Source organism: Nanorana parkeri, unplaced genomic scaffold, assembly GCF_000935625.1.
Source record: "Nanorana parkeri isolate BGI_ZX_2015 unplaced genomic scaffold, ASM93562v1 scaffold375, whole genome shotgun sequence".
In the NCBI taxonomy this organism is placed as follows: domain Eukaryota; kingdom Metazoa; phylum Chordata; class Amphibia; order Anura; family Dicroglossidae; genus Nanorana; species Nanorana parkeri.
In genome coordinates, this window is record NW_017306643.1 from 588,265 (window position 1) to 612,717 (window position 24,453).

The 24,453-nt window shown below is 43.4% G+C and overlaps 1 protein-coding gene across 1 annotated transcript in view; it reads left to right on the forward strand.

Annotated features, from left to right (window-relative positions):
• EDC4 (enhancer of mRNA decapping 4) overlaps positions 1 to 24,453 on the forward strand; it is a 631,081-nt gene that overhangs the window by 583,115 nt on the left and 23,513 nt on the right. The window contains exon 26 of the mRNA XM_018559011.1: positions 18,085 to 18,248. Coding sequence (XP_018414513.1) covers positions 18,085 to 18,248 — 164 coding nt within the window. The remainder of the gene's footprint in view (positions 1 to 18,084; positions 18,249 to 24,453) is intronic.

Consider the following 24,453-nt stretch of genomic DNA (forward strand, 5'->3'; position numbering starts at 1 on the left):
AGTTTTGAATTATTCTGATAAATAGTTTCAGAGTTTAGGTTGTTTGCAGAATATTGCACCATCCAAAATGGCTGCCAAACCATGTGGTCACATGACTTGTAATAAACATATATGAGTGCAGAACTCAACTTATCCTCACCTCGAAATTTGTATATCTGTAGCCTTAGTGGTTATGAACAAAAAAGATGTTTGAAAATTGTCAAATAGGCTTGCTTAAACCAAGATGGCCGCCAGAGCATGCGACCTATGACCTTTATGTTTCCAAGGTTTAAACACAGCATAGTCCTCTACCATTTTACCAAATGTCATGAGTTTTTACATAACGGTGTGGCAATAATTAGCATTTGAAAAAAGAGCATCAAAATAATATAAATATTTGTCGAATTTGACACAATTCAATATGGCCGCCGAACCATGTGGCCAATTGACTTGTAATGTGCAGTCGTGAATGCAGATCATATCATGAATATACACAGCAATTTGTTGGTCTGTAGCTTTATCAGTTTCTGAGAAACGGATGTTTGAATATGGAGCTGAATATAATCACCTAAAACAAGATGGCTGCCAGGCAATGTGACCTATGACCTTTATGTTGCAAAAGTTTGGGCATAGCATAGAGCTGTACCATTGGGCCAAGTTGCATCAGTTTGGGTTTTAGGCCAGATCGCTTAACCCCTAATTTTCACTTATTACTTGGTTGCACCAAGTTTTATACCACTTAAACCTCTAGCGCTTTGATATATTTTTTGATCGTTGAAATCAATCCAAAATGGCTGCCAAACCATGTGACCAATAGAGCGCTAATGAGCACATGTGGCAACAGAGAAAAGCATAAGCTCACACAGCAAGTTGTACATCTGTAGATTTAGCGGTTCTGGAGATGCAGGTTTCTGAATAGTTACAAAAATCGTCACGAAAAAAACAAGATGGCTGCCACATCATGTGACCTATGACCTCTATATTATAATAAGCTCTGCAGAGCACAGGACTGTACCATTGTGCAAAGTTTCATGAGTTTTTGACTTACAGAGCACTTGTTACAGGCATTTGAAAAAAGCGGCGGAATAATAATAATAACAATAATATAGCTGCAAGCAGCAAAAAAGGTGGCCAAGCAGTAGAGCCGGTCATAGCACATGAGAAGATATTGTAGTTAGAGGGATAAAAAAAAGGACATGATTTCATTAATTATAAAAAAAATCAAATTCAAAATGCCCGCCGACCTTGGTGACCTCTGGATGCCATTTTGTATTTGGCAGTTATGATGTTGAGTTATCATATGTATAACATACTTCAATAGTGATAGAAATGCACATTTATGCAATTTGATGCAATGTTAAAAGTGATTGGCTTGTGGCGGCCATATTGATTTTGGAATCGGGCCTGGTTTTACAACCGTGGTAGCAGAGGTAGCCCTGGGCATATGTGCAAAGTTTGGAGTTATTCTGATGAATGGTTTCAGAGTTTAAGTTGTTTGCAGAATATTGCACAATCCAAAATGGCTGCCAAACCATGCCGTCACATGACTTGTAATAAACGTATATGACTGGAGAGCTCACCATATACTCACATATTAATTTGTATATCTGTAGTCTTAGCGGTTATGAAAAAACAGATGTTTGAAAATTGTCAGAAATAGGTTTGCTTATACCAAGATGGCCGCCAGAGCATGTGACCTATAACCTTTATGTTTCCAAGGTTTAAACACAGCACAGTCCTCTACCATTGTTCCAAATTTCATGAGTTTTTACATAACGGTGTGGCAATAATTAGCATTTGAAAAAAAGAGCATCAAAATAATACAATTATTTGTCGAATTTGACACAATTCAATATGGCCGCCGAACCATGGGGCCAATTGACTTGTAATGTTCAGTTGTGAATGCAGATCATATCATGACTATACACAGCAATTTGTAAATCTGTAGCTTTATCAGTTTCTGAGAAACGGATGTTTGAATATGGAGCTGAATATAATCACCTAAAACAATATGGCTGCCAGGCAATGTGACCTATGACCTCTATGTTGCAAAAGTTTGGGCATAGCACAGAGCTCTGCCATTGGGTCAAGTTGCATCAGTTTGTGAGTAACAGTGCGTTGATAACAGGCTTTTGAAAAAAAGGCCATAACACTAATAACACTATCTAAACACCATTGGCTTGCAGCGGCCATTTTGATTGTGGGATCGGGCCTATTTCTAAAAGCGCGGTAGAAGAGGTCGCCCTGGACATATGTGCAACGTTTGGATTTATTCTGATAAATGGTTTCAGACTTTAAATTGTTTGCAGAATATTGCACATTGTGCTTGGCCACCAAACAATAATAATCTTACCAATAACAATAGGTGTCTAGCAACTTCGTAGCTTGGCCACCTAATAATAATCTGAACAGATACAATAGGTGTCCTTGCTACTTCATTGCTTGGCCACCTAATAATAATAATAGCACAATAACAAGAGGTGTCCTTGCACCTTCGTTGCTTGGCCACCTAATAATAATAAAAATAATAATAGGGATGCTCCGATACCACTTTTTTAAGACCGAGTACCGATACTTTTTTTTCAAGTACTCGCTGATATCAATTACCGATACTTTTTCTTAAAGGGACAGGTTACATTTTTTCTAAAGCAATACAAAATCATGATTTTAGGTCAGTTTCTTAATATTATGAAGAACATGAACATGAAATGAATATTTATCATGCCATTGCTAACTAAGGCTTGTATCCCCTTAGTGAGGAAAATAACACTGTATAGTGTGGCCCAGCTATATCCAATTCTGTATTACTGGCTTTATATTATTATTACATTTTTTTATAATATAAAGCCAGGTATGCAGAATTGGATGTAGCTGTGCCACGCTATACAGTGTTCTGGTCTGGAGTCTGGACACGTGCTCATCTATTTTCCCCACTAGGGGGATACAAGCCTTAGTTAGCAATATCTACATAGTTATTTCTATATTTAATGTCTTTTTTTTAAATATATGCAGTTAAACAGCATTTTTGTGCCCAGCCCCCATGCGGTGCTGCAGTATTAATAGAAAACAATTTTGTTTCTGCCTGGAGATCCGAACCATTTAAATTACCCTTTATCTCATAATTACTTGTCAACCAGATCCGTAACCAAAATTAACCATATATACCAAAAAGATAAACCAGCTAACAAGAGTGGCAGGTTTAAAAAGGGTTAACAGAGGATCGGGACAAGTATTCCAATTACAAAAAGAGTTTATTAGATAAAATATCAGTTTTGGACATAAATATCATATCACTAACTGGTTTTACAAAAAAACATGACATACAATTATAAATCTTAAGGTATGCAGATCTGTTTGTATAATGTGCTCTCATTCATATATGCTAATGAGCTGACACCAAAGGATAATACGTTTCGTATAACGTATTAGGCTTTGGTGTCAGCTGGTATCTGAAATACACTTATTAATCTCCAGTGGGAAAAACAAGGAAGTTACATAGTAGCATCAGCGGGAGAAGAGGTCAGAATGGAGCAGATGACTGAGGACTTGGAGGAGGAGTTCGCGGCCATTTTGTTTAGTTGAAGACGCTATGGAGGTCCTGTGTGCGGCGGTTTCGGGTACTTGAAGATGGCGGACGCGGCACAGGTTTTTTGTATCGGAGTATTTGCACGAGTACAAGTACCCATGCAAATACTCTGTATCGCCGCCGATACCGATGCTTGTATCGGAGCATCCCTAAATAATAATAATCTGAACAGATACAATAGGTGTCCTTGCAACGGCCACCTAAAAATACATACACATCTATATAAAAATTAAAAAAACAGATCGATGCAATAGCCATAAATCAGTAAGCTTATTAATTAGTCCACCATCTTGAAAATATGTATTTCAATAAATTGCCTTTAGACTAAGAAAAAAACTTTAAAAGGGATAAATAAAAAAGTCATACTAGCATTAGCAAAAAAAAAGGGGGGGCATACGGAAACTGACAGGAAACATTGCTCGCACCAATCGGCACCACATCAGTATAATTTATATTATATATGTGGTTAACATTATTAATAGGGAATACATTTATAAAGATGGAGTCCAACAACAAACTAAAGATGGGGTCTAGCACCCCTAAGTAAAACACAAACATACACAATGCATATAAATATGCATGCGCATGCGTCTCTCTGTACACATATGCGTGTGCACAGATGCACACCGGCATCCAACAATGTGCATATGTACACACACACGTGCCCAATATGTATTTCATTTAATAGCCTTTATACTAAGAAAAAATTTAAAAAGGATTAAAAAGAAAAGGGATATAGAAGAACCTGTTTACGAAGAGGAAGGAGGGGAGGGAAAAAAGAACAAAAAAAGGAAGAATTTAGCCCAAACAAGGACTGATTTTGGCACCACAAAGATATTTAACATATCTAGTTTTGAACTTGATACTAATCAGGAGTCATTGCTTAGAAAGGGTCTGAGTTTTGCACCATCTACTTATCCGGACGAATTTCAGTTGTTTGTTGATCTCAACAAAATTCTGTATGTCCCCCCCCTTTTTTTTCTTCTCGCTAATACTAGTATGAATTTTTTATTAATCCTTAAAGTTTTTTCTTACTGTAAAGGCAAAAACTCCAGCAGAAACATTGTATCAACCCTTGCAGTGAGGCTACCCCCGCATTGCAAGGGTTATCTGCTCATTTGTTTCTAGGTGCTAAAAAAAAAGGTTATACTTCCCCGATCATTCCAGCCGGCTTGTTCTTAGACTGGGTCCCTAGAGCCTCTTTCCCCCTCCTCTGCAGGACTCTACGAATCCTTGTATCATCACGCTGTATACCAGAGAATAGATGTGAGGATGCTGAGGAAATTTGTAAAAAAAATAAATCAAGGCATCTGGACTTGCTGTATTTTTCTTGAAGATGTTTCACTGGTCATCCGATCAGCTTTCCCAATTCAGAATTACTTCGACAGAAATTCTCTGGGAATAAATATCTTAGCTCTAATCAACATAATCTGTAAATCATAACCAGCATGGGGTCAGATACCTCATCAAGATAAGGTGTTGATTGTATTTGCATGATTGGAGCTAGCAGATGTTATTACCTGCCCAGAGAGAGGTGCTAAAACACCTTGGAGGCGAAAAGAGGAAACAAGGACATTGCAAAACAAATAGAGATGTGTGAAGAACCTTTCAGACAGGGTTCTCACCCAGCTCGAAATGGATGTCCTTGCTAAGGGGTTGAATTACGCAATCTCACCCATAATCTTCCATGTAGTGGATTATATCTCGGCTACTGAATCCTCGATCCACAGCAACAAAATGCCACAGGGTGAGCCTGAAGAGCTTCACCTAAAAGTGTCTGCCTCCCTGGCTAGTGGCAAACAACCTCCATCAAACCTGACTACAGAAGAAGGGAGGGTGGTTACATCCCTGAAGAAAGACAAGTATCAAGAAAAATACAGCAAGTCCACTTGCCTTGATTTATTTTTACAGATATACCATGACCTGGATGAACCTTCAGACTTTTTTTTTTAGCATCTAGACACAATCAAGCAATTAACCCTTGCAGTTCGGGGTAGCCCCACTGCAAGGGTTAATACAATGTTTTCCTAGAGTTCTTCAAGAAAATTGCAAAAAAGGGGTAAATCGGATATAGTCTAAGTAATTCCAGAGTGCTTGGTACACTCAGGTGTAAAAAAATTCAAAAAGGATCCTGTATACGAAATCAACCCATGATGGAATGTCACAAACTGGACTTTGAGGAAAATGGTGTGAAATAACCACACAAAACTCCTTGAATTATATGTTCCTTGTGATTGAGAAAGAAGTATCTACCCTTAAAGTTACAATATGTGAGCAAAGAAGCAATGATTTAGCAACGGCTGAGATCACAAAGACTGACATGGAAGTTACAACATATGCTGATAAAGATAAGATACAAGCAAGTAAAATTAAGCTTGGTCTGCCAGGACTACCCAGGAGGTAGTGTGTACCCAAGATGAAGAATTACACCAGCACAGACCTCAGCCGAGTGTATCAACTGTAACTGACAAATCGCTTTAAGTAACAATGACCAACCAACCAATAACCTTTCCACAGACAAGGAACAGAGACAAGCAGCTCGGGAGACCTGGCAACACACAGAGTTCCACGTCCTCTTTTCAGAGCTGTCCAGGCATACATGATCCAGGAGTGGCAGAGGTACGCAGAGACCCCATATACATCCACAACACCAGACGGTGGGGATAGAGGAGAGTCTGGGGATGAATAATTCTTCACATGTACTGGGTGAGGGTGAGATAACATTATTGTCCAGAGGCCTGTCTTTTTGCCCTTTATCAAAATTTGATACATTCCAGTTTTAAGTGGAGATGCAAATTCAACTGTATTTAAAATTTGGGGGCTTACATTGAAACATTTGAGTACTGACAGCAATCACACCAACTTCTCTAACATCCTTATGACACCATTCAAGGTAGTACATTTATATCACCAAGACAAATATTCCTCTATTGAGTCTTATACCAAGACAATCAAGTATCTCACATGTGGAGCAGTTGACAAAAAACAGTCCTCTAATTTGAGCTTGCCTCATTGAAATCTTTACAGGAGAATTATTCCATCATAACATTATATCATCATATCATTATTCCATTATACTGTAGCTGAAGCTTTTCTCCATCCCATTTTGGTCTCGGCCGTGGTAGCTCAGTCTCTTAAAGTGGCCTGGCTTTGATCCTGGGGCTCACTAATGAACAAGTTGTTTAAACCTACTTTGAGCGGGCAGGCCTGCTGGTGCACCCTCTGTAGTACTTTTGCAACGCCTGAAGCGCTTTTGAAACCAATGACGTGCCATTGGTATCGGAGTGGTTGTTGTTTTCTGCCATTACTCTTTGCTGGTTAGGTGCCCAGACCTCTAAGACAGTGCTTACTGGGTTGCCCTTTTTTGGGGGATCACCTGTTCGGCGCTGCACTGGTTGATACTGTATGTTCTAACACCTTACAGGTGGTTAGAGTAACGTGCTTTGACTCATGCTGGCAAATGCAGGATCAGAGTTGCAAGTCTGGGCTTGTCTTTTTGGCTCTCAGGCTCCTTTGTTTGGCCCTAAGGTTCTGCAGACACAGGCGGTAGATCCTCCTAGTCATCTACTCCCTCGACTCTCAAGGCTGGTTACCAGCCCTCTTTCGTATGTAGGTCGGCCCCACCTGGTACTCCGGGTGGAGGGTCGGCTTCTACTTTTTGCGGATCTTTGGTTGTCTGGCATTTTGTACTTCCTCGGGCTGTGTGATAATTTTCTGTCTCATCCGAGCTTTTTCTTGCAAACTCTCGACTTTCTCTGCAAGTTCGAGCTGGATTCTATTTAATCCATAATTGCATCACTTTATGGATTTTCTTGTCTCTCAACATCTGGGACGCGTTTGTGCATGTCCCGATCTATGGCTCTCACCAGTGCTATCTTTGTCTCGCACTAGGGAGGGGCTCCCTTAGTTCTTGGCCCTACTTTTTGCCCTGTCGTCAGCCACACAGATGTTTACCAACTTCTGGCCCCGGTGTTGACCTCACGATGAGGTCTCTGGAGGACTTTGGGTTTTTCCTGAACTACCAGAAGTCCTGCCATCCCCTTTCACATGACTGGAATATCTGGACCTAGTCTTGGTCACTTCCGAGGTCAGGGGTTGCCTCCCTCTGGATCCGCTTCAGAACCTTCAGTCTCACGTCATCCCGCTACATTCTCGCCCGTGGTCATCGATTAACTTCTGCATGCGTGTGCTGGGCTTGTGGCGGCCTCCTTTACCGCAGTTTGGTGCGCAGCATCACACCAGGCCTCTACAGAGAAACATTGTGTCGCAGTGGACACGTCCCCCTCGTCACTGGATAGGGATATTGCTGTGCATTGGGCAATACGGACTTCTTCCTCAGTGGATTCGGGCTCCGGCTCTGCGGTCAGGGCCATCCTTTCTGCTGTTGTGATGGACTTTCATTGAGGATGGATGCGAGCCTCCTGGGGTCCTGGCCGACCCAGGGTTGATGGTCGCTGGCGGAGTCCCACCTACCATTCTTTGTGTTGGAGCTTAAGACAGCTTGGTTGTTCCTACAACCCTGAATGTGTCATCTTCAGGGGTCAGCCTTTTCGGGTTCAATCAGTCATTGCAGGCGGAACAAGTGGCATGGCCACTGCACTGGCAGTGTCCCAGATGCTCTCCTGGATTGTTCGCCACGTCTGGTTTCTGTCTGTGGTGTGCATTCCAGGTGTGGACATCTGGCGGGTAGATTGCCTCAGTCACTGCTCAGTGGTTCCATCGGAGGGGTCTTTGTGTCCAGAGGTGTTTGGGTACTCTGGATGTGGATCTCCTGGCTCCTATAGGCAGGTCGCCAGGTTCATGGTCAGGACCTGGGATCCATGGGCAGTTGCGACGTATTCTTGGGTGACCCCGTAGAATGGTTGCACTCTATGTCGTGCTTCCTGTTTGTCTGCTGCCGTATCTTCTTCGCAGGATGGAGGCCAAGGGGATCCTGGTCCTGCTCGTGGTTTCAGAATGGCCGAGAAGGGCTTGGTACGCAGAAGCGGTGCGTCTGGTCGTAGACACGCTCTGGTGTATTCTGCTTTGGCCGGATCGGCTGTCTCAGGGTCTCCTCTTCCACCCTGATTTAGCATGGCTGTTGGAAGCCAGGTGTTGAGGGACCGGGGTTGTCAGTTTCAGTTATTCCCTCTATGCTCATGGCACGGAAGGCTACTTCTCATATACTTTACCACCGCATGTGGAAGGCCTATTTTACGTGATGTGTGGCCGTGGGTCTTTCTCCACATTTTTTCCTTAGTGGCTAGATTTTTGGACTTTCTTCAGCGTGGGGTGGATCAGGTTTGGCCGTGCGCTCTGTTAAGAGTCATGTCTTGGCTCTGGCCACTCTTTTTCAGGGACCTTTTGCATTCCATTCGTTGGTGCGCTTTATGTGCAGGGGTTATTTTTATTGTTCCTCCGGTTGACTCTCCACTGCCTCCCTGGCATTTAATTATGGTGCAGTTGGTGTTGCAGGGATCTCCTTTTGAGTAATGGAGGGAGATTCCTCTGTCTCACACTGGCCTTTTTGGTGGCCATTGCCTCGGTTCGGAGAGTTTCGGAGCTGGCGGCCTTGTCGTGCAGGTCTTCCTTTCTGGTTTTTCATGGAGACCAGTTGTGCTCCACCCAAGGCTGTTTTTTTCTTCCAAACGTGATTTCGGCCTTTCATCTTCTTGAGTTTATAGCTTTTCCCTCTTTGTCCGAAGCCTATCCATTGGATGGAGGAAGCTCTCCATTGTCTGCGTGTTGTTCAGGTCCCTCGGGGCTGTTGGGATTTTACAACATTTTTTGGTGCATCAGATTCCTTGTTTGTGCTTACAGATGGTCTTTGGAAGGGTCAGACTGCGTCTCCTGGCATCTTTTTGCGTTGGATTAGTTACCCGTTCGTGAGTTTGCTGTTAGGGGTCGTGAATTTTCTTTCCTGTACAGCACTTTCTATTGGAGCTTTTGGGGCTTTTCGTCATAGTGCTTCTGTCTGAAGTTTTGCACTCCGCCCTATAGATGGGTTTTGTTTGTATGGCACGTTCTTTTCCCTCTTGTTTTATACTGCTTTGTCACATCCCTGTGGTACATGATCTACGATCAGTTTCCTGTGTCCTTCAAGCAACAGAAGAGAAAATAGGATTTTTGTGCTCACTGTAAAATTATTTTCCCTGCTTTCATTGAAGGACACAGACCCCGCCCTCTTTGTGGAGGAGTATACTTCTTACTGCTTGTTACTTAACAGAGACTTGTCAGTAGGTGGGGGTTTGGCCACCTGCAGGCTGTCTTTGTCTTTTGTTTTGTTACCCTGTTGTACATGATCTACAATCAGTTCCCTGTGTCCTTCAATGAACGCAGAGAAAAGGATTTTACAGTGAATACAAAAATCCTATTTTTCCTTATAGTCAATAGTTCCGTATACCACTAGCAACTGTCTCAGATGTAAGAATTTCAATGGAATCAGTATGAGCATTTCCAACAGACTCCCTGTATTTGATACATGTCCCTTCACGGTCATAAGGTGTTTCTACACTAAACACCTCCATGTAATCCACTAACCTATCTTCAATCACCTTCTCCATACAGTCATTCAAGGTCTGCTGGGTAATAATCTCTTTATGATCATCCTCACTATCTCTATTGGCAGTCTCAGTGCAGACAGACTCAGTTTCTGTGTCAGCTGTCTCTTCCCTGACACCATTTATTTCTTGGCAATCCATTTCTACTCTAACCCCCCCCCCCGTCTCTTTGGGGTCACTAACAGTCTTCCCACTGACATAATCAGTCACCATTTTATTCAATACTTGTCTTTTTTATTAGAGAATAGTCTGTCAACCCCTTCCTCATTGTTGACCACCTCGCTTCTTCCGTTGTTGCTCCTGCAACCAGTCCCTCATGATATCGCAGTTATCATCATCAATGTCATTAATTCCAAACTTTTTGCTTTTCTACTTCTGTCACATCATTGTTTCCCATAATACACCATTTTTGTTGTTGGCTATGGCAACCAAATCACCACAGTTCTGCAATGCATCATATTTCCCATCACTGTCAAAACCATCAATGTCACAGTTTTCACCATTGCTATCCATGTTGTCAGTGTTGGGTAGCACAATATATCTAGAGGAACCACATCCCTGGGAGCTATCCTCTTGCCCAGCAACTTCACATTTCCCCATTTCTAATGACAACTGCACTAATGGCTGTCCATTCTTATGGCACTCAACTTCTCATTTTTAACCCTGTCCTGGGTCTCTGACAAAATTTCTGCTGCATCCTCACTTTTACTTGGCCCATCCATCTGGTGATTAAAATCCTCTTGTACAAGCCTATTTAGCAGCCTGTTCTTTTTTGAAACAGCAGAAATATTGTGCAGCCCTTGACTCTCTGTTTGCCTGAGGAAGTGGCCGCACAGTCCCGAAACGTTGCTTAGGGGTGTTATTGTTTGGGTCAATAAAACCTTATTGGCTTAATTATTTTGGAGTGCCAGTGACTTTTTCTATTTTTGTACGTTTTTGCGGAGGCATCCGTTGTTGCTGCTGCACCCGCCCTGCTAGGTATTCTTCGGTCAGGAGTGCGAAGGAATACATGGACTCTTGACTGTCTAAGGGTGTCCATACACTGTGCGAACATTCGCCGGTTTTTGAGGAACTGGCCGAAATTTGCGGACAACACTTAGCCCTCCCCTGTGGCTGCTCTCTTCCTAGTTGCTAAGGGAGACAACACTCTCCCATCTAACACTCGCTGGCTTTTACAGGCCCAATGATTCCATTGTCCACGCATATTGGCTTGGCCTCAATCCTCTGGAGGTGTTATCCATGGCACATGTTCAGCAGGCCTGACCTTCATCGGCATTGCTACCGACAACTGCTTTCCTCCTGAGTTTTCATTTAACCTCTCGCTCTTTTTTAGCGTCCAAGTAGGCTTCCTAATTGCAGTAGCTGGGGTCAGAGCTGCCAACAGACCTTTGCAATTGTCCCCAGCAGACTCCTTAACCTGACACATCCCTTTGGCACCTGCAGGGCCTCTACAGGTGGTGACAATCACTCCAGGGAACTAGCTCTCTCGACCAGTTTGGCAAAAAAATCCTTTTCTCTCGGATGCCTGGTCATTGCAGACTCTTGACTTGTGCATCTCACAGCACTTTTGCACAGTCCAGCAAAAACAGAGCACTGCTCCTTTTAAGTGCTTGCTTCACACAACATGCAGTTAATTTAAACTTTTGTTTTTCCAGCGACACCAGTCTCTACACACTTTGTCCCTTTTAATGTCAGTTCTGTGCATTTAAGAAAGTGGCTTCTGCAAGAGGTAGATTCTCTGGGATCGTCTGCCACTTAGAGCCACCAATTGTGATATCTTAGAGAATTTAACACATATGGTAAGCACTAAGGGACCCCTCTTGAAGCCATTTAACAAAAGAGGACAGTCTTTATTCACACCGACCAACCAGTGTACTTCACACAGAAATATGCTTTTCTTCAGCACAGCGAAACATAATACTCTACTTGACTTTTATCAAACTAACATTTCCATGTCTTGCCGACATCAGGTTGTCACTTGACACAACTTGTTTTCTGTGACCATAATCTTTAATAAAATAAAAATGTGGTCACCCTAAAAGGATGCTGATATTGGCGGCACCAACTGCCTCCTCATTGGCTTACCTCTACATAGGCTATCCCCCTTCAGTCTATCATGAATGCAGCTGCTAGACTCATCCACCTAACCAAACGCTCAGTGTCTGCAACCCCCTCTGCTGATCCCTGCACTGGCTTCCAATAGCCCAAAGGATAAAATTCAAAATATTATCAATCACTTACAAAGCCATCCACAACTCTGCCCCGGCTATATCTCAAACCTTGTCTCAAAGTATCACCCTAACCGTCCCCTCCGCTCTTCAAATTACCTTCTGCTTTCCTGCTCCCTCATCAACTCCTCCCATGCTCACCTCCAGGACTTCAGTAGAGCCTTTCCCATCCTATGGAACTCTACCCCAATCTGTCTGTCTATCTCCCACTCTGACTGCCTTTAGGCGATCCCTTAAGACTCATCTCTTCAAGGAAGCCTATCCCACCTCAACCTGACCACTGAACTATCACATTCTCAAACAATTCATCCCCACACAGCTACCTCCTCATGTATCACTTTCCCCACCTTTTAGATTGTAAGCCCTCAGGTGCAGGGCCCTCACTACCATCTTGTCTTGAATGTATTGTAATTGTAATGTCTTCCTTATATTGTAAAGCGCTGCACAAACTGTTGGCGCTATATAAATCCTGTATAATAATAATAACCATCCGCAGTCACTGCGAGCACCCTCCCATTACACGGGACAAGAGTGCGACAAGTCAACTATATATTAACATACCTTCTGCCACACAGACTGGTTCCCATCAACTTGCTACACTGGCTAGTTCCAGAGTGGAGCTTTCCTGACTCATAGACGGAGACCTTCTCTGTCTCTCAGGTGGGCACACTCTCTTAGCAGGCTGGGAGATCTTATAGAGGCTCTATAGAGGCTGGGAGATCTTATAGAGGCTTGCTTCAGCTGAGCTTGTTACCGCTAAGCCTCTGAGCCATGTACCGATCATCATTGTGGATGCAAGCCTGTCAGGCTGTTGAGGAGTCTTGGACACCCTATCAGTGCAGGGGACCACATTTCCTGGTCATTATCTGAAAGCTTCAGGAAATTTGGTTTTCCCCTCAGTGCTGGACATCACAGCTAAAAGTTAATTCGATAAGGATTCAGTTGGACAACATCATGGCAGTAGTTAGGGATGCACCAATACTGGTTTTTCGATATCAAGTACGAGTACCAATATTTTGCTTTCGGTACTCACCGATGCAGAGCACTGATACCGGTGTTTCCGCTGGCATGGAGTACTCATGCTCACCCAAATACTCGGTAACGGCACTGATATCAGTATCAGTGCATCCCTAGCAGTAGTGTACATCAACCTTCAGGGAGGCACCAGTAGTCTCAGTAGAAAGGATTTTGTCTTGGCCAGCACGTTTAGCCTTGGGTTTACTTCCCAAAGGTTGACAATGGACAGGCAAATGTTCTCTGCTATCAGGGCCTGAATTCAGGGCACTGGACCCTATACCTGGAGATGTTCCAGGACCTTTGTTGCAGGTGGGGGACACCAAACATGGACCTTCTGATCTCTGGATTCCACAAATACATTGTACAGATTTGTCTCCAGGTACAGGATCCTCTGTTGGAGCAGTGAATGCTCTGGTAGTTCTGCCGGATAAATACAACCTAATCTACGCCTTACTTCCTCTGCACCCCTTTTCTCATCTGCTTCGTAGGATAGAAATGGAGGGCATTTTCGCGATTCTCATAGATCCAGATTGACCCAGGTGGCTGTGGTACTCAGACCTGCCAGACTACTGGTGGATGCTCCATGGCCTTTCCCAGGCAGTCTAGATCTGCAGACTCTTGGACGAGTTTAACATCCTGCTTCATGGTCTCTGACATTAACATCATGGTTGGTAAAGTCCTGGTCCTGGGGGAAAAAGGTATTAGAATCTGTGATTCTTGCACTGCAAACTAGAGAAATCTAAAGCGAGTTCTGCCCTGGACATAGACGGAATATTTTGCCTTTTACACGGAAAGAAACTATCATAGCCAGCTAAGTATCTTAGCTTTGTTAGTGTGTTGTAACATTTTCATAACATCTTGCAGTTGTGGGCGGTTTAGTTCTTACATCAAGTACTTAGACCAGGTTTTAAAAAGCTGTCTTGTTTTGTGGGTAGAGGCGTACAGCTTATCTAAGTAGATTAGTTTGTATAAAAGGGGTTCAATCCTAGGTCGCTGGGGAGAAAGCTACAGTACCTAAGAATACAGATCTTGATTACTAAAATGCATATGTATTCCCAACTACTTACTCTAGGAGCATCAGCAGCAGGGGCGGACTGGGCCGGGGGGCAGGGTGGCAATTGCCCCCTGGGCTAAAAGTTGCCAGTCAGCCCCTGATCAGCAGTGTGATCTGGTGGCAGAGTATGGAAAAATCAAACAAACATAACAAACATATATTGAAGGCCCAAAAAGTGCAATAGGATAGCTTAATTTGGATCTCCCCCCATATATCCCCCGCTGTGGCTTTCAAAACCAAGGCCCAACCCCGTTGGAGCATCTCTGTGGTCTATGTAATGGACAGACACAAAAAGTCTGCTCATTTGTTAATCAGTGGAGAGGCCAAAGAAAATCCCTATTCCACCTCATTCTCATGTCTTGATAGAGTTGAGAGTGAGTATTTATGGAGATAAGGACAAGGGAAATCCTAACATGGTGTTGTAACATCTAGGAGGTGTCTAGGTGTGTGGGGGATACCCGGCAGTGACAAAGGAGCAACAACCTGAGATTCCAATTGGAGGTTAGCATAGTAGGAGGTGTTTCCCAACCAGTCCCGCACAAGACACCATAAACTAGCTAAATTGTATTAATGAACATTAGGGATATTGGTCCCCAGTACAGCCCTTGGCAGTTTAAGAGTTCATAGAGCTATACGTGACTTCCTCCCCATCCAAGTGCCAAGTGCTTGGAATGAAGGTTCCAAGGGCTGGAAATCTTTATGGTTCAATAACAGTGCTGAGTTCTGAAACAGGTAGATTAAATTAGCAACGCTTTATAAGATAACATCTACCTGAAAGTGACAAGGGGAGGTTCTGCCATCTTGACCGCCTCTGGATAATTTTATGTTTAACAGGTATATTATTGAGACGGTAGAGATCCAGGGAGCACTGAGGGATGTTAATACCCAAATAAACAATAAAATAACTTTTGACCCTGAAGTAACAGGTCCCCGTGTATTGCACATCAGTGACAGGTGGATTTTTATCCAGAAACATGAGCTCACTTTTGTCATAGTTTATGGACAACCTAGAAAAGGAGGCCAAGATCTCGAGGTGTTGAATGATCGCAAGAACCTGGACTCAAGGATCAGATATAAAGAGGATTATATTTTCTGCGAACAAGCCAGATTTTAATTCCACAGATCTCTGGATTCCTCGATAAAGGGAGGGAGACCTAAAGGAACAAACCAAAGGTTCAGTGGATAGGTTGATGAATAAAGGGGACAAGTGACACCCATTTTGGGTGCCCTTCTGTAGTGGAAAGAGGGCAGATGATGAATTACACCAAAAAATGTAAGACATGGGTGACATTTACATCAGTTTTAAAAAATCTAGGAACGGTCCCACAAAACTTTTGTGTAGCATAATTCTTTGTAACCATAGCTAATTAACATCAACTGATTTCTCCATGTGCAGCTCCAAAAGGGTAATGAACAACCGAGAAAGAACATTAAGCCTCTGATGCTCTAAAGCAGTCATTACTTTTCTAATGTTAGATACTGCTGATCGACCAGAAACAAATCCCACTTGGTCATTTGAAATAAGTTTAGGAAGCAAGTCATAATTTTAGACAGAAGTTTAACATCCAGATTTAACAATTAAATAGAGCGGTATGAACCCCGGTTTAGGGGGTCTCTACCCTTTTTGTAGCTAATTCAGATACTGCATAACACTGCGTTATCTGTGAATGGGTATTTCAGTTGTCTTAAAACATGATTATACGTGTTCACTAATGATTCACTAAAGTCTGTTGATAAAGGTTTGTAGAATTTGGCAGAAAATCCATCTGGGCGTGGAGCCTTCCCCAAGCAGTTCCTCGGATACAATATCAGCATTGAGTTGCCTCCACATCAGCGAAAGATAAAGAAAAGAATGCAGTTGAACAGTTTTCAGGAAGGCATCACCACCCCGATGAATATAAAGAAATTCTGCGCTATGGAATCTGTCTCAAAGTAATAAATATCAAATATAAAAGATGAAAAGCTACCGTGCTAATTATATAAATAAATTGGATCAAAGAGCTGCAGAGATAATAATCATAATACGTGAATAATAAAGTGCTAGATATCAAATAAATCACATATAACCAATATAGTTAATAAATACTCATAAATAATAGAACGTGTCTCTCACTGGCTTGTTCGTGACGGATTGAAATATTTTATGAAAAAGCAATTGTTTCTGGGAATCTTCTAAGTGTTTTTAAACCAAAAACCTATTTTGGCATATTACTATAGGGGAAATTTATCAAAACTGGAGCAGACAGAATCTGGAGCAGTTGCCCATGGCAACCAATCAGCGTCTCTCTTCAGTTTGCTCAGGTAAGATTTGAAAATGAGACAGAGAAGCTGATTGGATGCAGTGCAAATCTGCTCCAGTTTTTGTCTGCTCCAGTCTTGATAAATTCCCCCCTATGTGTTTATTATCCTCTCTGGGGATCGGATACGTTTTGTAAACAACCTCACCTGAACCAAAAGCTTTCATTAGAGTGGAGGAAATGTGTGTGTTCTATGTGTGTGTGTGTATCCAAAAACATATTAGAATTATAACAATTTTTAATCTCGTATGAAACTACACATAAATATACATACATATAAAAATATACACACATTAAAAAAAAAAAAAAAGCTATCAACCCCATCATATTGCTTTATTGGCAATATGGGAAACCCAGCAGGTTAGGCAAAAGGTATACCTTCATTCAACAATGTACATTGGTTATAATGGCTCTGCAAGCCATTTGCCTAACCTGCTGCAGATCGAAATCAGGCTTGCAGAGCCGTTATAACCATTGGGATTGCCAATATAGCTACTGTATATGATGGGGTTGATAGCTTCTTCTTTTTTTTTTTTTTAAACCAGTTGACATCCGCGGTGTTAAACCACCTTCCCATCCAGGCCATTTTTCAGTATTCAGCGCTGCGGTACTTTGACTGACATTTATTCCGTCATGCAGTGTGTGTGTGTGTAAAAAAAAGTGTGTGTTTTTAGCCCCAACGTTTGGTGGCAAGATCAGCAGAGGCATCCTTGTGGAAAGGATATACTTCAAAACATCTTCCTCAAATAAGTTCGTGTTTATTGATCATAAAATTAACATAAAAAACTGCCAGCACATTTTACGGCACTGCAGTTGCCACTTCTTTAGAAAAGCTGCGTGGAACACTAAGTAAAGAATACATATAAAGTTGAAACAGATGTAATAGAGGTAATTAAATGAAATGTGATTGAGGCAAGCTCTTAACAGCACTAAACTAATCAAACTACAGCTCTTCTCTTTGCTTTTGCGAAGGTGGGTCAAGAACTATGATAGGGTGTGATCCATATTTCCATCACCGTCTTTGTTTTAAGGAGGGACTTGTGTTGCTGTTTTATTCCAGCCTTATGTTTCCTTGATAAACCGATATTTCCACTATGCCATGGCTCTGTAATTTGTACCTTATTTATATAATATATAAATGTTTACTGGAAAAACTTTACTGTAGAATAAGCTTCTGGTGTATGGATCAGTATATTGAATTATAATATGTGCATTATTGTCCTTATAATGATAAATATATTCCTACACAGGCTCTTTTTCTATCATGTGTACAGGAAACAAGGATAGATTACAGTTGATATTTTTTTTTCACAGATCTACACAGAAATATCACAACTGTAATAAGAGAACTTATTATTGATTGTAACTGTTTATTTTTTGACAGGCTCTAACTGCTTCAGATTTGAATCTAATTCTGTATGTTTGTGAAACAGTGGATTCCCAACAAGTGTTTGGACAACACCCGTGTCCACTTACTCAGCCTGTCCTGCTATCTCTCATCCAGCAGTTGTCTTTTGATCTTGGCACCCGTACTGAGCTCAAACTGAAGTATGTTAAAGCTAAGTATTTGTTTTAACTGCATCTTTGCATGTGAGAAAATTTTAGTAAACTTTGTAACTGTGTCCCAAAATATTGTATATTCATACAATTGCAACACTTATTTGAGATATAAGACAGAGGTTTGCTCAGTTTGTAATAAACTCCTCCCAGGGGAATGTTACATCTGTGGTGTGCTCACATTTTTGTTTTTAATATAGGAAAATAAACGAACCCTGGCTTTCAACCCTAAGAAAAAAATGCTGCTCAAACTCATACATTTTGTTGAGCCAAAGGAAATCTCGCCGCTCCAATTCCTTAGTCACCATCAGGACTCCCCAGGTGCTGGTCTAATAGGTTCGTCTCCACCTTGGAATGCAGCAGTATACGAACAGACCGCACTATCCAGAGAATTCCAATACTGCAGACTTTATTGAAATTCACAGCAAATCCAGTATATCAGTGAATAAAAGTGTATAAAGCAACAAAAGCCAGCACTGCACACCCCCAACCAACTACAACCTCTCACATGTTTCACCCGCAGGCTTATTCATCTCCTCCTATTCTTCTCTCTTCTCTTCCTGTTCTCCTTTCCTTCGCTTCCCTACTTCCTCTCCTCTTTTCACCACCGCTTTCTCTTCTCTCCTTCTTTTCTCCCTGCTCCTCCTTCTCTTTTTCTTTTTCCTACTGATTTTCTGTACTTCTGGGGGTTGCGCTCCCTATAATACCTGTTTTTATTAATCCTGATTTGTGAATCAGCATCCCTCCCCCACTCTGTCCCATTTATTCTCCTTACATTTGTGTCCTAATGAGGGGGCTGTGTTCTGCTGCTTGAAGGAGCCTCCTTCAGGGACTCCTGGTAGTTGCGTGCTTATTTATGTGTATTTTTTAGTGGCCTCGTGCCCAGCATTTGTATTCTTGAACACTTTTGTACTTACTGTTTCTTATATTGTTTTTCTACTTTACTATATTTGTTGTATTTTGTAAACTAAAAAAAAAACGGATTGGACTAAAAATTTAAAGGGCCGGTATCAGCCTTTAGTATCAGGGTATTTTCACAAGTACAAAATAGTCCATAAGTAGCCCTGATTGCTCAGAAATCTTCTCACTCATTTGGTATCAATATTTGAAGAAATTTGCAGTTCTATAGCTGTGCCAACAAAGTTTACGTGTATGTCTGAACAATTGTTTTTTACGGGGCTTTGAATGGTAATGAAATGTCTAAAGCTGTTTATGAAGCTAAAAGCTAGTGTCTATAGACTCAATTACTTCATTGGGGGAAATTCCTATCAGGAATTCCTGTGTCAGGAACTTGCTATTTATGAGCTGTCACCTATTCAAGTTAATGATCAAGTGACAGCGGCCGCATATGAAAATGGCAGAACACTGGCACTCCATATCCACTATCTTTGGATGCATGATTGATGCATCCAGGGATAGTGATTGATTCCTAACTGCATGTAATCATATTGCATACAATTACATACTGAGCGCCAGCACTGTCATACTGTCACCCGATCATTAACATGAATGAGCAACAGCTGCTGCATGTAAACGGCAGGTTAGGGATTCCTGCTGCAGGAAATAGCAAGTTCCAGATGCAGGAATTTCTAAATGCACCTAAAATATAACTCTGCATGATGCTGTAACTTGTAGTACCATCACTGTTCGGACCTCGATATCTGCATTGCTGTGTAATATATTGCTGGGATTTGTAATCCTCTATAGTTGGCGGTATTCTGCATTTCTTTATCGTGTGTAATACTGAGATTTGTAGTCCTCTATAGCCAATCATATTCTGCATTGCTGTATAATGTATTGCTGGGATCTGTAGTCCTCTATAGTTGGCGGTATTCTGCATTAGTGTATAATGTATTGCTAGGATTTGTAGACCCTCTACAGCTTGGTGGTTTTCTGCATTGCTGTATAAAGTATTGCTGGGATTGGCAGTTTTCTATAGCCAATTGTATTCTGCATTGCTGTATCATGTATTGCTGAGATCTGTAGTTCTCTATAGCTGGTGGTAGTCTGCATTGCTATATAATGTATTGCTGAGATTTGTAGACCCTCTACAGCTTGGCATCAGTGGCAGAATTACCAGGGTTGCAGCTGCAAACGGGCCCTGGCGCTACAGAGCACTGAACTATGGTTTGGTTGGAGGGGCGCTAATGAAAGATTTGCCCCTGGGCATCTTGTGACCTTGCTACGCCTCTGTCATGATGTCATCAATGTAGTAAAACATAGTGACTTTCAAATTCAGGGTGCTCAAATCTCGGGCAATCGGTCCATGACAAATATTTGGTGAATTAAGGTATCCTTGAGAAAGCACAGGGAAAGTGTACCTGGTCTTGACACTCTGGGTCTATTGGGATTGAAAAGAAAGCATTAGCTAAGTCTATCACAGCATGAGATTCTCCTGCCTCTTTTTCTTTTTTCTCAGTGATCATATCAGGTACAGCTGGTTTCAATGGAGGTGCCACTCTGTTTAGACCTCTGTAATCCACAGTCATTCGATAAGTCCCATACGGCTTCTTTACTGGAAACACAGGAGCTGAGAAAGGACTTACAGCAGGTCTAAGGATCCCTACTCTCAACAGTTCTTGAATAGTCTCCCCAATTTCTTTGTGGCCTCCTGGCAGCCTGTACTGCTTAAAACAGATTGGCTTCTCTGGTGGAGTAATGTAGACAGGGGTCTATTTTGCATGACCTCTGACCGCAGCCTTTACCTCTCACCAGATACGCTTTCTGTGGATACCCGAAAATGAATGTACCCCGTTCAGTCTGGATTGACTGACCTTGAAGCAGTGGCGGATCCAGGGGGGTCAACGGGGCAATTGCCGTTGCCGGTCCCAAGATCCGCTGTGCCCGATGCGGCCGGGACCGCCACGGCTCTGTGACAGGAGATCAAAGGGAGTTCAGTATACGGTCTCCCTTTTGATCTCCTCTCAGTCCCCGAATGCAGGAAGTGATGTATATTACATCACTTCCTGCATTCAGTGTCACTCTCCAGCGACAGAAGCTGATGAAGCACATCTCTGCTTCATCAGCTTCTCTGGGGGTTCCTAGGTGACATTAGGGGTCTTGGAGACCCTGATGTCTCCATAAAGAGGACCTGTCATGTAAATTGGCTATCACATGGGGGGCTTCTTAGCCCCCCATGTAATAGCAATAAAGTTGTGTGTAAAAAAAAAAGTAATACAAAAATGAAAGAATCATAAAAAAAATAAAGCATAAAAAAAATTAAAAAAGAAAACAATTTTTGTTAAGTCCCCGCTCCCCACATACACACGCAGATATGCGTCGGGTGCGCCTACGTGCGAAAACGACGATTGCACCTATTGTGCCGCACATGTTACATATCGCCGCAAACGGAGTGAGCAATAATTTTAGGGCCATTAATCACTGATAACACTAAACTGATGAGCAGTAAAAGCATTTTAAGCGTCGCCTATGGGCGTTTTTTGCGATTTTGCGGGAGCACGCAATTTTAAGGCTTGAGATGTTTGGTGTCTATTTACCCGACGTGATCGCGACTTTTATGTTTTACCAAAAATATGGGTAAGAATAAATGTTTTATAGCAGAACATAGGGAAACTTTGTTTTGTTTTTTAATTATATAGTAAAAAAAAAAAACCTCCCCCCCCCCTCGTGGTGATTAAAACGTTAACATAAATTGCACGGCTAAAGCGCGGTCATGCTGACTGGTGACATTTTTGACTGATGAGACACCCACCCGGAGAGGAATAAGAGGGCATGAGGACAGAGCACATCACCACTGTAAGTCACTTTTCTTACACCGGTGACCTCCGTACTGCGTCACATTACTGACATCAGCATTGCGTCACATTACTGACCTCCGCACTGCGTTACATTACTGACTTCAGCACTCTGCGTTTATTATCGCTCCCTCCCTCCGCCCCCCTGCTGGGCCTGGCCGGCCGCACCGAACGATCGGGACCCAAAGCAGAGGCTGCACTGTAGTGAGGCAAATTAGAGGGCCATCTCGGCCCACGCAGGGGCTTTGCAGCTGCCTAATTTGTGTGAGTACAGACCACCCAAGGCTGGTAGCTGCGGAAATATCCCAGAAGGAAGGGCCAGGTGAGTGCGTTGTACCCCTGGCGGAGAGCCAGGGGGGCAGTGGACACATAGGCAGTGACAGAGGAAAGGGGTGGCACAGTAGCAGTGGAAGAGCCAGATGGGGGGCTTATTTTCTGGCAGTGCCCCCCGAGACTAGACTCTGGATCCGCCCCTGCCTTGAAGTACATCCATATCACGAATAGTTAAAGGAAAAGCAAAATAAAACATACATAGGGGGTGTGTCCTAACTATGGCCAAGTGAAGACGTGTGCTACAGGAGCTCTGTGCCACTTGGGCGTTGGTGACAGACTTGGCGTTTTCAACCTACCTCAGTTTGCATGCCTGCAGAGATGGGTCCACAGGGGCTGGCGGGTGAGCACCGACAAGCGGATCTCCGCAGATTTTACCCGCTGGAGACTCAATCGCGGGCATCAGCCCACTTGTCCAACATGGAGCCTTCACGCTCTGGGATGCCAGGGCCTACTCCGAGTAAGAAGCTGTGTGATGCCCCTACACAGCATGAGATCCTGCCCGAACCTGATGTTAGCCCACCAAGTTCCCCGATCTCCACCCCAGCCCTCCCATTGGCGGATTCCCCACCTGGCTCCTGGCATGGAGCGTAGGCTTTGGGGATGTCCCAGACAGGGGAATGGGATTGGCGGGCCTACCTACCTTACCTTTCTACCAAGCAGGACCTAATCCTTATGGCGACGAGGATCGCGATGGCGCTTCGTCAGGAGTTCCATGAGATTAAGGCTCAGGTGTCGGTGCTCGATGACGGGCATGGAGGCCTCCACAGCCTCGCTGACTGAGAGACTGGGTGCCATGGAAGCGGCCCAAAGTATGACGACCCGCCAACTTATTTCCATGCAACTTAAAATTGACAATGGAGAGAATAGTAATAGACACAACAACCTTCGCCTTAAAGGCATTCCAGAGGCAACTGTGGGGGTTAACTTAGCCTCCACGGTGACCACTATCTTGAATCAATATCTGGATAAGACCGCGGACACCGAATTGACCTTGGACAGGATGCATGGGGTCTAGGGCCCCCGCCAACAGAACCAGGAAAACTCACATGATGTCTTATGCCGGATCCATTTTTTCGCGGTGAAGGAGGAGATCCTACGGCAGGCCTGGTCCCGGGGTCCTATGGACTTCGATGGGGCTCAATTCCGAATCCTTCCTGATCTCTCCACTCATACGCTGAGGATGCGAAGGGTGCTCCGTCCCATGCCGGATGTAATCCGTCAATCAAATGCCACATATTGTTGGGGTCACCCTTTCCACCTCATAGTCCGTAGAGACGGTGCCCTGTACCATCTACATGCTCCTGACCAGCTCCAGGCCCTGTTCGACTTCTTGGGAGCCAGGGTAGTCCCGGTTCCTAATTGGCTGGATTTTTTGACCGAGACTGCAGATGGCCCCCCAAATTCGTCCAGTAGAGGTCGTTCATCATCCCGGAGACGGGGGAGGCCGGCCCCCCGTCCTTCTGGTGCCCCTTACGAATGGAATGAATCCTGAGTGTTTCCCGGACTCTCCGGTACTCTGGCTTGAGGTCACTTACCCTTTTTGTTTTTTACTTTCTTTAGTTGCCATCCGGCAGTCACTGTTTTTGTTCTTTTTTTTTCTTGAGCTAGTCATGCCCTTTACATTCGTGCTAGAGGCCTTCCCGTGGGACTGCTCTACTGGTCAACCCTGATCTGGTAAGTGATCGCTACCTGATTTCTCTGCTCCAGCCGGGGTCCCAGTAACGGCTCCCGGTGAGACATGCTGGTGGAGCAGGGGAAGCTGAGTCCACTGATATGCCTGTAATTTTCACAATGTACCTAATAGTTTGTTGTTTAAGTTGCCTTGTTATTTTGTGATGCTGTCTCCATATGGACCCAGATGCCCCATGTAGGGGGGCGGGGGGATGTGGCCGTGCCCCCCGGGATGTCTGGGGGCCCAGTCGGGTCTCCTATACCTCTGGTCCCCCGCTTTTATTATGTATTACATACTCTACTACCCCCTGGGACCCATAGGGTAGTGCCTTCGGTTTTTCTACCAGGCTCGAGTGGCACATCTCCACTCTATTAAGCTTTTCCTTTGCACACTATTGTCCTCACGTGTGCCACCCCCACATAGGCCGTACCCCACC